This window comes from Hemitrygon akajei, chromosome 14 (genome assembly GCF_048418815.1).
Source record: "Hemitrygon akajei chromosome 14, sHemAka1.3, whole genome shotgun sequence".
In the NCBI taxonomy this organism is placed as follows: domain Eukaryota; kingdom Metazoa; phylum Chordata; class Chondrichthyes; order Myliobatiformes; family Dasyatidae; genus Hemitrygon; species Hemitrygon akajei.
In genome coordinates, this window is record NC_133137.1 from 102,707,282 (window position 1) to 102,722,469 (window position 15,188).

At 39.1% G+C, this 15,188-nt stretch overlaps 1 protein-coding gene across 1 annotated transcript in view; it reads right to left on the reverse strand.

Annotated features, from left to right (window-relative positions):
• Nucleotides 1-2,990: 2,990 nt before the first annotated feature.
• LOC140738859 (carboxypeptidase A1-like) overlaps nucleotides 2,991-15,188 on the reverse strand; it is a 44,784-nt gene continuing 32,586 nt past the window's right edge. Inside the window, exons 6-11 of the mRNA XM_073066807.1 lie at nucleotides 10,549-10,650; nucleotides 9,260-9,370; nucleotides 8,116-8,206; nucleotides 5,262-5,461; nucleotides 4,260-4,344; nucleotides 2,991-3,254 (exon numbers count right to left, since the gene is read on the reverse strand). Coding sequence (XP_072922908.1) covers nucleotides 3,067-3,254; nucleotides 4,260-4,344; nucleotides 5,262-5,461; nucleotides 8,116-8,206; nucleotides 9,260-9,370; nucleotides 10,549-10,650 — 777 coding nt within the window. The 3' untranslated portion in view covers nucleotides 2,991-3,066. The remainder of the gene's footprint in view (nucleotides 3,255-4,259; nucleotides 4,345-5,261; nucleotides 5,462-8,115; nucleotides 8,207-9,259; nucleotides 9,371-10,548; nucleotides 10,651-15,188) is intronic.

Sequence of the window (15,188 nt, forward strand, 5' to 3'; positions counted from 1 at the left end):
GTTTACTTTCAGATGAACATGGTATCTTTTGTATTTTGTTCTGATGTATTCACTCGCACGTTGGGTGAAAGCTGGGTGATTGAGACTTGTGCTGTTAGTTTTAGTTTTAGTTTTAAAGTAAGAATCTGTATATTTCTAAATAAAACATGTGTTTTACATTTTGAACAAAAATGTGCATGGCCATTGAACAAACTTTTTATCTTTTAATTTAAGTTTTTTTTATATATGTCCTAGCCAACTAATTTCAGACTTGTCGCCTCCATTAGGAGAACCAGATGGTCCATTGCCAAAGGGTGATTTACTCACTTGGCTCAGTAAGGAAATTCAATTTGGTGTGGTATTGAGGCAGCCAATCTCTCCTGTGTGCTGTTATTTGTGCTGTACTTGACTTAGTAATCCAAGCTAGAGACCATTTTTTTTTAAAAAAGAAAACATCCAGAAAATATAGTTACATGTGTACAGTGTTAATGTGGAAGTTTGATTAATGTGGCTATTCGCCATCTGTGCATTTGGGAATAGAGGTATGGTTTTGTCGCTCCAATATTTGTGCTGGCTCTTGTAACTTAGTGAGCATTCAAAATGGTGTTTTGGTTATTGTGTTGGCTTATTTTTGTTCTGAAACAAACTGAAAAGTAGATAAGATGAGCCAAGTGTCAACTGAATACAAATTTCAGTTAATATAAAACATAGAATGTGCTAATAGTGGAGATTAATGGGATCTCAGGTGCCACATCTGCAGTAAATGTTTGCATCTTCAGAAACTTCAGCTCAAGGTCGTTAGCTTGGAATCAGACCTTCAGACATGAAAGGGAGAGTTGCCTGGACAATTTGTTCAAAGAGGCAGTCACAATCCTTAGAATAGGCGATACCCTGGCTCAGCACTGTGGTGAGAGCTAAAGGGTAGTGCTTGAGTGACAAGAGTACTTAGGATACATTGATAGGGAGGGTTCAACCTTTGAACCTTTTGAAAGATATAATAGAAACACAAAACCTACAGCCCACAAAGCTGTGCCAAAATTGTCCTTACCTTAGAACTACCTAGGCTTACCCATAGCCCTCTACTTTTCTATGCTCCATGTATCCATTCAGGAGTCTCTTAAAAGACCCTTATCATTTCTGCCTCCACCACTGCTGCTGGTAGCCCATTCCATACCCTCACCACTCTCTGCTTTAAAAAAAACATCTCCTCTGTACCTGCTTCCAAGCACCTTAAAACTGTGCCCTCTTGTGTTAGCCATTTCAGCCCTGGGAAAAAGCCTCTAAGTCTGAGAGTTAAGTATGTTTATTTTCCTTATCTTTTATAAATATGCACCAAAGCTTATAATTACATGTTTACATTTGTCGTACATGAGGTACAATAACAATATTAATAAATTTTAAACAGGTTTTCTAAAATGTCATTTATATCAATCTGCATCTGTTACTAATATATCTAAATAAGCAACAGGACTCAACCTTTTTACTTCAGGTCCTGAATTATTGTTACTAATCCATTAATTAATAATAACCTCTGTTGAAAATTTCCATGGTACGAGAGAATTTTTTAGAAGATTATTGCCTATTTGTGCACTCATACTCAAAAAGGTTCACCATCTCTGACTGTGATGATTTTCCAAAATTCCTTAATTCTCGAACAGATTGGAAGGGAGCAAATGAAACTCTGCATTTAAAGGCAGAGAAAAGAGAAGTGTGAAACCACGAAAGCAGTTATCCTGACATTGGAAGGCAATAAAATGGCATATTCCATTATTAAGAGCATAACAGAGCACTTAAATCATATCATGACTAGGCAGAGACACCAATGAAAAACAAATTTCATTTAATAACTATCTTGAAGATGCAACCAACATGGCAGAAAAACAGAATCCAGCAGTTGTGCTGTACCTGGGTTTTCAGAAGACATTTGATTAGAAAGTAACAGCTCGTGGGGTTAGAGGTAATGTATCACTGGATAGAATATTGGTTAAAGATGGGAAGAATGTGTAACCAGGTTACAATAGGAAGAGTACAGAGCCTCACCTATTCATAACTACCATTAACAAGTTATTTGAAATGGCGAAAGGTAACAAAACCAGATTTACTAATGAGAAGATAATATAAGATGGGACAAGAAAGTGGTATTTGGAATAGAAGGTTATTCACTTTAGTAGAAAGAATACCTTTTTAAACAGATGAGAGCCTAGCAAATATTGAAATCAAGAGGGAGCAATGTATGCTGGTTTAAGAGATACATTAAATAACTGCAGATATGACAAGAAATCCATAAGACTTGTAAAGGAATTTGAGTATAGGGAATGGAAGGTTGGCTGAGATTATTCAAGTATTTGGTGAGGTGACATTTGGAGTAATCAGTAAGTTAGCATTTGACCTATATACATTAGAGCTCAGAAGATTGAGATGATGTCACTAATTGGTTCAGAGACTGATTGATGCCAAGAAGTTGTTTTCTTCAGATGGAAACTAGAATTAAGGGATTGTTGGTTCAATATGAGAAGTGACTTTAAAAAGAAAATTGTAGTGTTTTGAAATACTTTTCCTTGGATTGCTGTGGGAACCCAATTGTGTTTTTTCAGGTCTGAATTCTCTTGGTGCCCAAAAACAAAAGGATTGGATGTGTAAGTGTCACTTCCACAAAGAAGCTAAACAGTGTGAAACTTCTGTTTTCCCATTTCTTAAAACAACAGTTTGTGTCAGTGTAAAACAAAACCCTCTCTTAGGAATTTGAGAGGCTATATTGTAATTTCATATGATTCCTCTGATGCCAACTTTGATTTTAAAAAAAGACCAATGTGCACAGAAACTAAGATTCCAGAGGCCACATATCACCCTTGACTCTAAATTGTGGCTTTATTATATAAAGATAACATGAACAAGATGTACATGTAGCTTAAAAAAGTGAATTTTGAGATGTATATAGAATAAGGTTTCAATCAAGATTTTGTGATTGTTTACGGAGTGTGAATCATAGCAAAGAATAGTCATAAAAATAATAATGTTCTGTATTTTTATTCAGTAGGACAAAATCAATTTTGATGCATGAGATCCTTGGTGTTGCAATACTTGTATTTAATAGGGATGTTGACTGGCATGTTTGAAAATGTCCATCAATCCCAGATAGGTTTCTTCAGCTGTTGGAAGAATCTGATCGGCTGGTAAAATGAAACCATGACGACCAGTATCACGCAGCTCAAAGCAGAAAGCATACTTGATACCATGATCATAGGCCCAGTCAATGGAGGAACCACTGGATTGATCTAATGGGGGAAAAAAAGTATTTGTATTTAAATATCACATGACAGATAATTGTTCTGTTTGTATTGTGACATATATGCCTGTATGACCAGGATACTGGTGTATGTTTTTGATACCCAGTATCATTGTTCAAATGTCTTGCTGTGTAACAGAAGAATTGATAAAATCCAGTATTTTCCTAAAAGTAAGCATGGCAAGGAGGTGGGGGTTTCAGATGGAATGCTAGTGGTATGTTGGAATGGGAGGAGAACTTGGGTTGGTCTTGTATGCTTTCTTAAAAATAATCGTTTTAGGATGGTATTATGCAATTAACCTCCCTTAGTAATTGATAACCTTGGATGCTTTTATGGATGTCCTTTTGTAGAAAGCTATCTAAACTAGCAGTCAGGAACAAATCGTAACTCATTTTTTCCAGGAGCACAAAATGTAGGTAGTGTACCTCTCCATAGATGCTGCCTGCCTTACTGAGTTCTTCCAGCATTTTGTTTGTGTTCATGATTTACAGCATCTGTTCTTCATTTATCCACCCCCCCCCCCCAACTTCTAAGACATGTTAAAGAGAATAGGTTTCCTTCAACAGCCAGTGTCTACTTGAGAGACTGAGTAGCCGCCTTCCATGTCATGTGAAATACAACATGAGAGTAGAATGGGAATGCATGGTGAATGGTGGGGTGCTTATGTTTTTTAATTATTTCAGTACAATGTGCACAAATAAGAACTAGTTCTATAGTCAATCCCAGTATATATTTATGACCTTGTAAAGCAGCTTCTTCCCCTCCACCATCTGATTGCTGAACGGTCCATCAACCCATGAACCCAGCCTCGTTATTCACCTGCATATTGTAACTTACAGCAAATTGTATGTTTTGCACTGTGCTGCTACTACCAAGTCAGCACAAATGAAAAAGACTGAAAACCACTATTAAGAAATCTTGTGCAAAGGCTACAATAGATTCAAACTTTCTAGATATGATTACATTCATTCTTGTCTGCCAATATATACTTACAGATTGTTGTGATAATGGGTCCATATGTATACTGGGTGCCATACAGTGATGCCAAAGAACTTATGGATGTCTTGCTAAGAGCCATCTGCAGAATCAAATAGAACTTTTGCTATTTAAACAGGACATGCAAATGAACATGCAACAGTTGTTGGTCCACAATTACTACTACTCCCAATCTTTCTTTGGATGAAACAAAATTCCAATTAACTACCCCTAACTTCTGTCCAACAATCTCTTTGACCCACTACCTTCAGGCATGAGGTACTGTAGCATTATGACAAGGACTGTGAGAATGAGAAACAGCTTTCTCGCCCAGGCCTTGAAACTACTGAACTCACTGCCACCACCCAAGCCTCATCATGTATGAAGTGCCAGTAGTGTTATATTACATATTTACTTTTTAACTTGCATTGTAAATGCACTTTATTATATGTGAATTTATTTGTGGTGATATTACCTTGTGTTATGTTTGAGTTGTATGTTGTGTACCCCGTCCAGAGAAATGTTCTTTCATTTGGTGGTATACATGTATATGGTTGAATGACAAACTTGAACTTGAACTAACTTTTTGTTACACTTCAAAGTAATTAAATGAGGGAAGTCTATTTGCAAACACATTTGCTCCATTTCATTATTAGCTTCACAATTATTCCTATCTAATTCAATACCATTTTTAAAACTTTCTTTTACAGTGATTTTCAATCATTCAAGCTCTTCTTAATGTGTAACAGGGTCTATCGTCATTAATTGTTCATTTGATTATTTGTCACAAGCTTTCTGTACATTAAGTTAGTAAATATCAATTGAATGTCACTCAGCTGTGTGGTACAAAATTTCATTACCACCTATTTTATATGCAATTTAATATTTGTCCACATCACCCATATAGAACATGAGAGCAGGACAAAATGTCAACAAAGGCACATGGAGCAATGTAGATAGCCACCAATGTCATTTGGGGCCAAGAAGTGTGCTGCTTCTATTGAACAAGCCATGACTTACCAGCTCATCATAGTCCTTTGGTTTCACTGAGGTGTAACCATACGGGAATAGTAACAACTGGGAATAGCTATGAACATCAATGAAGACTTTGAAATTTCCATGATTTTTGACAAAGTCAACAATGGCTTTGACTTCCTTTTCAGAATTGGCAAACGGCCCATAATACGTGGATGAGCAAGCATACCCACTGGCTCCAGGTCCTGTTAATTAAAACAAACAGTTAAGCTTTTCAAAAAGCAAAAATAAAAAGTTAGATATATGGAAGTTAACATAAAAACAGAAAATGTTGGAAATACGAAACAAGCATAAAGAAGCAATTAACATTTCAGATTGATTTCCTTTCATCAGAACCATAATATGTTAGGAAGAGGTTGTTTAAAATGCAAAGATGTGCAGCAATGGAAGTGATAGTATCACTATCTGTGATAGTGGACAAGCAAGAAACAATATGTATTATAGTAGGGTAGTGTGGACTGAGATGGCTAGTAAAACCTTGTCATCGTATAGGATAAGTGAGGAAGAAAAATATAGGTAGTCTTGATAAAATGCCTGTCTCCATAACATTGATTGATTAGGGAACACAATTTGTATTACATGGGCAGAAATACTTATAATGTGATTTAGTGAATTCATCAGGCTGATTTCATTTAATCAGAACCATGATAAGTTACAACGTGGTTCTTTAAAATGCAAAAAAGTGGCTCCACTCTATTAAGGGACCAATGTCTCTGAAGAACGTAGGCTGCTTGCTTTACCATTGGAGACCATTTAAGAGAGTTACTTTGGAAACTGACAGGCAGTCACCTATCACAGCCATGCTCTGTACAACAGCCTTTAGAATTTTTAGCTTGCAGTAACAAAATAAGTTTATATTCATTAATGTTTTTAATAGCTATGTTGATGTGATTTCCTGCACTCAGAGTGAACTCAAAATATCATCACCTTTGCTGTCAATTTCCATCTTGTTTTCAGTTTCACATCACCAATATCTGACTCTTGCCTTTTTCACTTTCTCTATCTCCAGTCTTGGGATATAGTTTTAGGACCAACATCATTACAAGCACAGAGTTTCACAGTTATCAAAGTTCAAAGTAAATTTATTATCAAAGTACTATTATCAATGACTATTATTGAATATCAAATACTGTTCCAAAGGGCACCTTATGAGGTCATTCTTACCCTCAGCCATTAGGCTCTAAAATGAGTCAACCTATAGCCGGGGAAGTGATGACCCCCTCCTGTTAGACTGTTTGAGGTAACTTCTTTTTTATTCTTTCTTATTTCTCTTCTAATATTTGTGTATCTGTGTACTTACTTGTAATGCTACTATATGACTGTAATTTCCTTTGGGATCAATTAAGTATCTTTCCATCTAAACCTCTCACCCATCATCCTGTAAGCATTCCATTCCATCAAATGTGCTTTGATGACAAGTACTTTTCTATAAGCTTGGCTTAACTTCCATCCTGATCAAGGATGTTTGTCTCATTTCCCACACTTCTGCTTTCACTTTCTCTCCTCCCTCACACTTTGGGTTCTGCAGTCCTCAAATTCCACCCCACTGGTCACCAAAGTCAACGGTTCAACCCGCATCCAGTCACCTTTACCTCAACACTGCCACCTGACACAGTCTCCCCTCTCACACCCTTTCAGCATTCTGAAGAAACTATTCCCTCCATGACTCTCTGGTTTAACTTGAGTTTTTCTTGCTGCTGGCATAATATAGTTTCATTTAGATGGGTTTGTGTATGTTATGTTATTGAACATGAAAATCGTAGACATGCTGTACATATTCTACAATTTCTGTTTTTAAAATGTGTAATATTTAGGCAGAAGTCTAAGGGAAATAATGTTTAAGACCAAGAGTCACAGATGGCACAGTGCTGGCTTCATCTGCCAGTGGTCTGTGCCAAAATTACAGTTGGAAAAATTCTCCAGGGTCACGAACATCCATGAGCTACTGGTGCACATTTTATCCCACCTCACAACCTTTACCATTTCAGGACAAGAATCAATAACCATTCCTTCAATAAAAGCTTGGTGGTGACAACATACCAGACCATGGCAAATAGTTTTGTTTGGTGTGGTGTTGTTTTGGGTACACATATTGATAATAAGCTACTCAGTTCATTCTGTCCTTAAACCTTTTTGCTCACTTCTTTATTTATATACCTCCATCATATTCAAGTCTGAGCTGAACACTCTCATTTGATCACAGAATTAAATTTTACTAAATTACAAATAAACCTCTTGATTAGAAATTGGAAATTATTATTGCAACCTCTATATCATTTTTTGCTTGACTTGAAACAATGAGCTTTGGCTTGGTTAGGTTTTCGTTGAGGGGTGTAACTGCTGTTTCCCTCCATGGAATTCAGGTTGCACAGAACTGGATTCTTACACTCACAGTCCTTGATCTGTGTACCATGAATTAATTCAAGCAACACACACAAAATGCTGGTGGAACGCAGCAGGCCAGGCAACATCTATAGGAAGAAGTACAGTCGACGTTTCGGGTCGAAAGTCCTGACGAAGGGTCTCGGCCCGAAACGTCGACTCTACTTTTTCCCATAGATGCTGCCTGGCCTGCTGCGTTCCACCAGCATTTGTGTGTTGATTGAATTTCCAGCATCTGCAAATTTTCTCGTGTTTGCATGATGAATTAACTCAAAATGAGGCAAAGTAGGCTGGTTGTTACACATTATACAATTTCCCTGTAATTCTTTCCAGTCTGTGATATACTGAACACCTGCAGAAAGAATATAGATGCAATGAAATCTAGCTATTTTGGATTATCCTGGATGTGTAGTTTTATAATGTAGATTCTACGTCAGGATATACCACGTAATCTTACCTCCAAAATTGGCATCAAAATTCCTGTTTGGGTCGACTCCAATACAATTGGTCCCAGAATACCTTGACCTGGTTTTACGCCACAAACGGTTCTGTTAAAAAATAATTTACATCAATGGAACCTGCCTCTAAAATAGAAATCTTTCCACCATTTCTAATACCTAATCCTCAGAAATTCATTAACATTTTACAGATTTTCCCCCAATCACTTCTCAGGGCCAAGGCTATTGTCTGATTCAATTACTTTCTCCTGATCCATTTTGTCTTCTAGTACCAGTATCCCACTCTATAGGCTGTGTATCTCACCTTGGTTAGTAAAACGACAGTCTTACCCTTCAATTCTGCTGTTTTGCCTGGTAACTTATTCCACTAATTTTTGTAATAGTTTTGGTTGACAAAGTTGTGATTTGTTTCCATTTTTACTCTTCATTTCCCAATTTCAACTCACTTTCCCCCAGCTTTTTAAACCTTAGTAGTCCACATCATTGTTGATCTGTTAACAGAAGATGACCCCTGGGAAACACTGGCCCATGACTGCTCAAAATTGGAGGAGGTAGCTTTGAATAGTGCTGAGAATTTCAGGTCCATGCATTGGAAGTCCAACAACAAAATTGGAAGAGTGCACTACCAACTAACTCCGCCTCCCCCGGTCCTCACATCCCATCTGTGAAAAAGTCTACTGTTCCTCAGGAGGCCAGAATTACTGGATCAACCACATTCCGTCCCTAACATTCCATTTATCTGGAAAGGCTGGGAATGGGAGCCTTGGCGTAACTGGGTTTGAAGATGCCCAAGGCACGAAGAGGGTTCAGTAACTGAAGGAGAGTCTGAAACAGAGAATACTGAGGAAGTGAACGTAGCTGAATTTCATGGGATTGGAAGTTCTGTAATGCATTGCATGCAAGACTACAGCAATCCGGTTCAGCCCGAGATGGCAAGCAGGCAGGGAGAAGCAGGGTAACAACAACTAACAAAGCTGTAACATTATTGCTTCCAAAGAGTTTGTATTTTAACACTGGGAGATAAACATTATCTCTATTTCCCTGTGATGGGTATTTACATTATTTTATATATTTTTAAATTACAAATTTCTAGCATCTGCCATAGACTTTTTTTGTGTTCATTGTTCATTGTACAGTACTTACATTAGTGTGGGTAAAACGGTAACCATCAGGGTTTGTAACAACCTCCAGGTAGAGGTCCATTGTGTTGAGGAGAGAAGTCAAAGAGGCATCACTGCCATAATCATTAGCAACCTTGATAAATGCAAACAAACAAACAAACAAAAAACACTATTATTGAGTGCTGGGATATTTCCACACTCATGGTTCTCTCTAAATTCACCCCATTCCTCCTGTCATGCACTATTTTTCCTGACGAAGGGTCTCGGCCTGAAACATCGACAGTGCTTCTCCTTATAGATGCTGGCTGGCCTGCTGTGTTCCACCAACATTTTGTGTGCGTTGGTTGCACTATTTTTCCTGCAGGCTTTCTTCTTTTGCCATTCCTAATCTTTGTATGAGAACTTACAGTGCGACAGAGAGGAAGTTATTCAACTGTGAAGGTAAATCACACCAAATCCTGTTCCTGCCCTCAGCTATGTTAGGGCATATTCTGGAGTTAGGTTACAGAGCAAAATATTAACTTCAGCAATCAATCTTTAGACCTGAACATGGATTGTAGATTAAATTTAAAATGCAACCCTGGACAATGTTCCTTGGCGCTGTAGACACCAATTAATTGAAAACCAGACAATGCTGAATAACTTTCATTTTATGTGTCTGGAGTCTGGATGTGAAAATTGTATGTAATTCAAAAGAAGCACTGTAGGTAAGTTGTAACTACAGAATCTTTAGCATATAAAATGCCATCTAATATTAGGCTAAACATGCCTCTTCTGCCAAGAGTGTTTAATTTTGTTAAATAAATTCTTCTTATCCACTAGATTCAGTGTCTCTCCCGGTGATTGGTTCACGTTACAACAACCTGGTTTCCACACAGGCATTTTCCAGTCATTTGCACTGCCCACCACACCTTCCATTAAGATTACCCTCAAAACTGTCAATTAGGAATGTGACCAGTTTGAGAATCGGTTTAGGCAAGTGCATTATGTTAGTTGGGGTTCCCGGTGCATTTTGATGGGATTATGGTGATGTCAAACAAGAATTCATGCTGGTGTGCAGCCAGATATGGACCCAATAGTAGTGAGATGAACGAGATTCAAGTATCTGGCACTGCCATGTCAGGGCGCCTCAGTTATATACATGAGTGATGGCATTTAGAGCCCAGAATCCTGTTTTCTCTATTTTACTTCTATCCCCTACTTGACTCATTTTGTTGGGTATTTACTCTGTACAGAAGTAAAACAACAACACAGTATAATCTTGTGAGAACTGTCAAACAGAGGCCTTAGTGTTATTCATCTACACCATACCTTATTGGCAAACCAGAGGCCGGTAGCTGGAGAAATCCATTCGCGGGCATGGATTCCACAATTCATCCAAATAGCTGGCCGGTTAGTCCCACCAGTGCTGAACTGTGCAGAGAGATGAGTGACATTGTCACAAAGATTTGGCTAATGGTGGATATCACCTTTAAAATAGATAGAGTCAGTAAATTTTTCTACAGTATATCTGACCATTTGACTAGAGCAAGGCACGACTGAAATGAGTGAATAATCTGCTGGAGATCTCCAGTACCATGGCCTGTAGAAAAAATGAGGAGCAACCAGTTGGTGAAGTGTATATGGGTTTTCAATTCGGTTTTGATAAGATAGCACACGGATCAGTAAGGTTTGAGCATGTGGAGTTGGGAGTAAAATGCTGATTGAGAATTGGTTGTCAGAAAGCAAGAGTGGGAATAAACAGATCCTTCTCATGTGGCAAGTTGTGAAGACTTGCGTACATCAGGGTTCAGTGCTTGGGCTCTAGTTATTCATAGAACAATAAGACCATAAAACACATGAATTAGGCCATTTGGCCCATTGAGTCTGTTCTGCCAGTTGATCATGGCTGATTTAATTTCCTGTTCAACCCCATTCTCCTGTCTTGTCCTCATCACTAATCAAAAACCTATCCACCTCCACTTTAAATATAAACAAAGACTTGGCCTTCACAGCCATCCGTGGTAACAAAGTCCATAGATTCACCACCCTCTGGCCAAAGAAATTCCTTCTCGTCTCTGTTATGAGGTTGTGCCCTCTGATCGTAGACTCTCTCGCTGTTGGAAACATCCTCTCCACGTCCACCCTATATAGACCTTTCAATATAGAACACAGAACAGAACGGTATAGCCTTTTGACCCTTGATACTGTGCCGTCCTCTTAACCTACTCTAAGACCATCTAACCCTCCTTCTTGCATATCCATCCATCTTCTTTCATCAAAGTGCCTATATAAGAGTCACTTAAATCTGCGCAATGTATCTGCACCTTCCACCAACCTTGGCAGCAGCTTTCACGCATTCACCATACTCTGTGTAGAAAACCCCACATTTGACATGCACTGCCACACTTATCTCCAATCACATTAAAAGTACGTCCTCTCAGATTAGCCATTGCCAATCTGGGAAAAGGGTGCTGGATGTCCACTCTAGCAATGTCTCCTATCATCGTATAGACTTCTATCAAGTCTTGACTCGTCCTCCTTCACTCTAAAGAGAAAAGCCCTAGCCTCCTCAACTTTACATATAGGAAATGTTCTCTAATCCAGGTAGATCTCCTCTGAGCCTTTCACATCCTTCCTATAATGAGTGACCAGAACTGAACACAATTCTCCAAATGTGGTCTAACCAGGGTTTTCTAGAACGGCAACATTACCTCACAGCTCTAGAACTCAGTCCCTAACGAACACACCAAATACCTCCTTATCCATCCCACCACCTTGTTCATGATCTATGTCAATGACTTGGCTGAGGGGACCAAATGATGTATATCCAGATCTGCTGATGATATCAAACAGGAAGAGACTGTGAGAAGTGGGGGGGGGGGGGGGGAACAATGCAAAACAGCTTTAAGGGGAGTTGGGCAAGAACACGGGAGATGCAATATGTGGGAAATGACACACTTTGCAGCACAGAAAGAAATTCTGAGCATTGTTTTAATGGCAGGAGATTGGTTACTATTGGTGTTGGAAGACATCCAGGCATCATTGTTCACAAGTCACTGAAATTAAGCATGCAAGTGCAGCAAGCAGTTAGATAGGCAAACAGTATTGAACACAGATGTAAAGATTCTATTGCAAATATATATTGGCCTTAGTGAGATTCACTTGGAATATTGGGTATTGTTGCATAATTATCCACTCAACTACTTGCCACAGAGGGAGTTCAGTGATGATTTACTAGATTGGTTCCAAGGATGGCAGATCCACTCTACTACGAATGAGTGAATAGACTCGGCATCTATTCATTGGAGTCACAAAAAGCAGAGGCAGGGAAGATGTTTCTCCTCTTGAGGGAGTCCACAAAGGTCCCAATCTCAGAGCAGGAGGGATGCAATTTAAAACCAAGGTTAAGATCCATTTCCTCCTGCAGGGAATAGTGAACTTTTCCAATTCTCCAGTCACTGAGTTTGTTTAAACCAGAGATTTATGTCTATTAGAGGAATCCAGGGATGTGGAGAGAGTGCAGGAAAAGGGTGTAAAAGCAGATTAGCTATGATTTTCTTGAATGGCAGAACAGCACCGAAGGACTAAATGGTCTCTTCCTGTTCCTATTTCTTGTGTTATTTTGTCATTTTTACAAAAAAGAAATATATAAATACTGTAAGGAAAAACAGGAGTTGCAGGAGATGAATTTTTGTTTCAGTGTGATATGATCTGAAATGTGCTGTCTGAAAAGGTCATGGTAAAAAGTTCAAAGGTAACTTTTTCAAGTGAGTTAGATTAACCTCTGAAAAGCCACATTGTGAAAGGTGTGTGCTATTTATCAAATAGTCCAAGCTGGCGATTGAGCCCAGAATGGAACTGGCATACATTGAAAACGGTGGGGTGTTCAACTGTAGAGTACCAGTTGGAATTTAATTAAATAATTCACGCTGAAATGAAAAGTAAATTCAGGAAGTTTATACCAGTAGGTTACCATGGTAACAGTGCACATTAAGTTGTTACATTACACTCTCTGTGAAATGTTGACGAGTACGCATCATTTCCAATATCTTTTCAGTTTAGAAGCATAGAAACATAGAAAACCTACAGCACAATACAGGCCCTTCAGCCCACAAAGCTGTGCTGAACATGTCCCAACCTTAGAAATTACTAGATAGATAGATAGATAGATAGATAGATAGATAGATAGATAGATAGATAGATAGATAGATAGATACTTTATTCATCCCCATGGGGAAATTCAACTTTTTTTCCAATGTCCCATACACTTGTTGTAGCAAAACTAATTACATACAATACTTAACTCAGTAAAAAAATATGATATACATCTAAATCACTATCTCAAAAAGCATTAATAATAGCTTTTAAAAAGTTCTTAAGTCCTGGCGGTTGAATTGTAAAGCCTAATGGCATTGGGGAGTATTGACCTCTTCATCCTGTCTGAGGAGCATTGCATCGATAGTAACCTGTCGCTGAAACTGCTTCTCTGTCTCTGGATGGTGCTATGTAGAGGATGTTCAGAGTTTTCCATAATTGACCGTAGCCTACTCAGCGCCCTTCGCTCAGCTACCGATGTTAAACTCTCCAGTACTTTACCCACGACAGAGCCCGCCTTCCTTACCAGCTTATTAAGACGTGAGGCGTCCCTCTTCTTAATGCTTCCTCCCCAACACGCCACCACAAAGAAGAGGGCGCTCTCCACAACTGACCTATAGAACATCTTCAGCATCTCACTACAGACATTGACAACTAGGCTTACCCATAGCCCTCTATTTTTCTAAGCTCCATGTACCTATCCAAAAGTCTCTTAAAAGACCCTATTGTATCCGCCTCCACCACAGTCGCTGTCAGCCCATTCCATACACTCTCACCTCTCTCTGCATTTTTAAAAAAACAACTTACCCCTGACATCCTCTGTACCTACTCCCCAGCACCTTAAACCTGTCTCCTTTGTGGCAACCATTTCAGCCCTGGGAAAAAGCCTCTGACTATCTACACAATCAATGCCTCTCATCATCTTGTACATCTCTATCTGGTCACCTCTCATCCTCCGTCGCTCCAAGGAGAAAAGGCCGAGTTCACTCAACCTGTTCTCATAAGGCATGCTCCCCAGTCCAGGCAACATCCTTGTAAATCTCCTCTGCACCCTTTCTATGGCTTCCACATCCTTCCTGTAGTGAGGTGACCAGAACTGAGCACAGTACTCCAAGTGGGGTCTGACCAGGGTCCTATATAGCTGCAACATTACCTCTCGGCTCTTAAACTCAATCCCACGATTGATGAAGGCCAACACACCGTACGCCTTCTTAACCACAGAGTCAACCTGCGCAGCTGCTTTGAGTGTCCTATGGACTCGGACCTCAAGATCCCTCTGATCCTCCACACTGCCAAGAGTCTTACCATTAATACTATATTTGACCTACCAAAATGAAGTTGAAAATGCCTCACTGAAATCCCCAGAATAACTGAACTGCATCAAAACTTCTTGCAACACCACAAGCCTGGCTATTTCGTATTTTGGAATGAACAAATAAACTCAATATTCCTCTGAGCTAATTTTTAGGTCTGATATCAAGATCTAAAATGAACCCAAATCAGGGACAATGGTCTCTGCGATCTTTAGTCAACCTACCTCCGGAGGTGCAACCTACACTTGGAGGTCCAGTATTCTGTAACTCATTGATTTATCTATACGTGTTGTGGTTGTTGAGTGCTGTCGAGTCGCTGTTGACTCACAGCGACCCTATGGATAGTGTAGTTGTCCATAGAGTTTTTGTGACAGGATACGGAAGTAGATTGCCAGGCCTTTCTTCTGCACAGATACTGCTGCTGCCCAGGTTGGGATCTGTGGTAAACTCAGGGCAGTAAAGTCTGACGTAGCAGTATTTCAGTGCAGTTAAGGAAATTAGCCAATGTAAGACTATGAGACCATAAATTGCAGTGGTATGAGAGAGGAGTTGGCCAAAGTA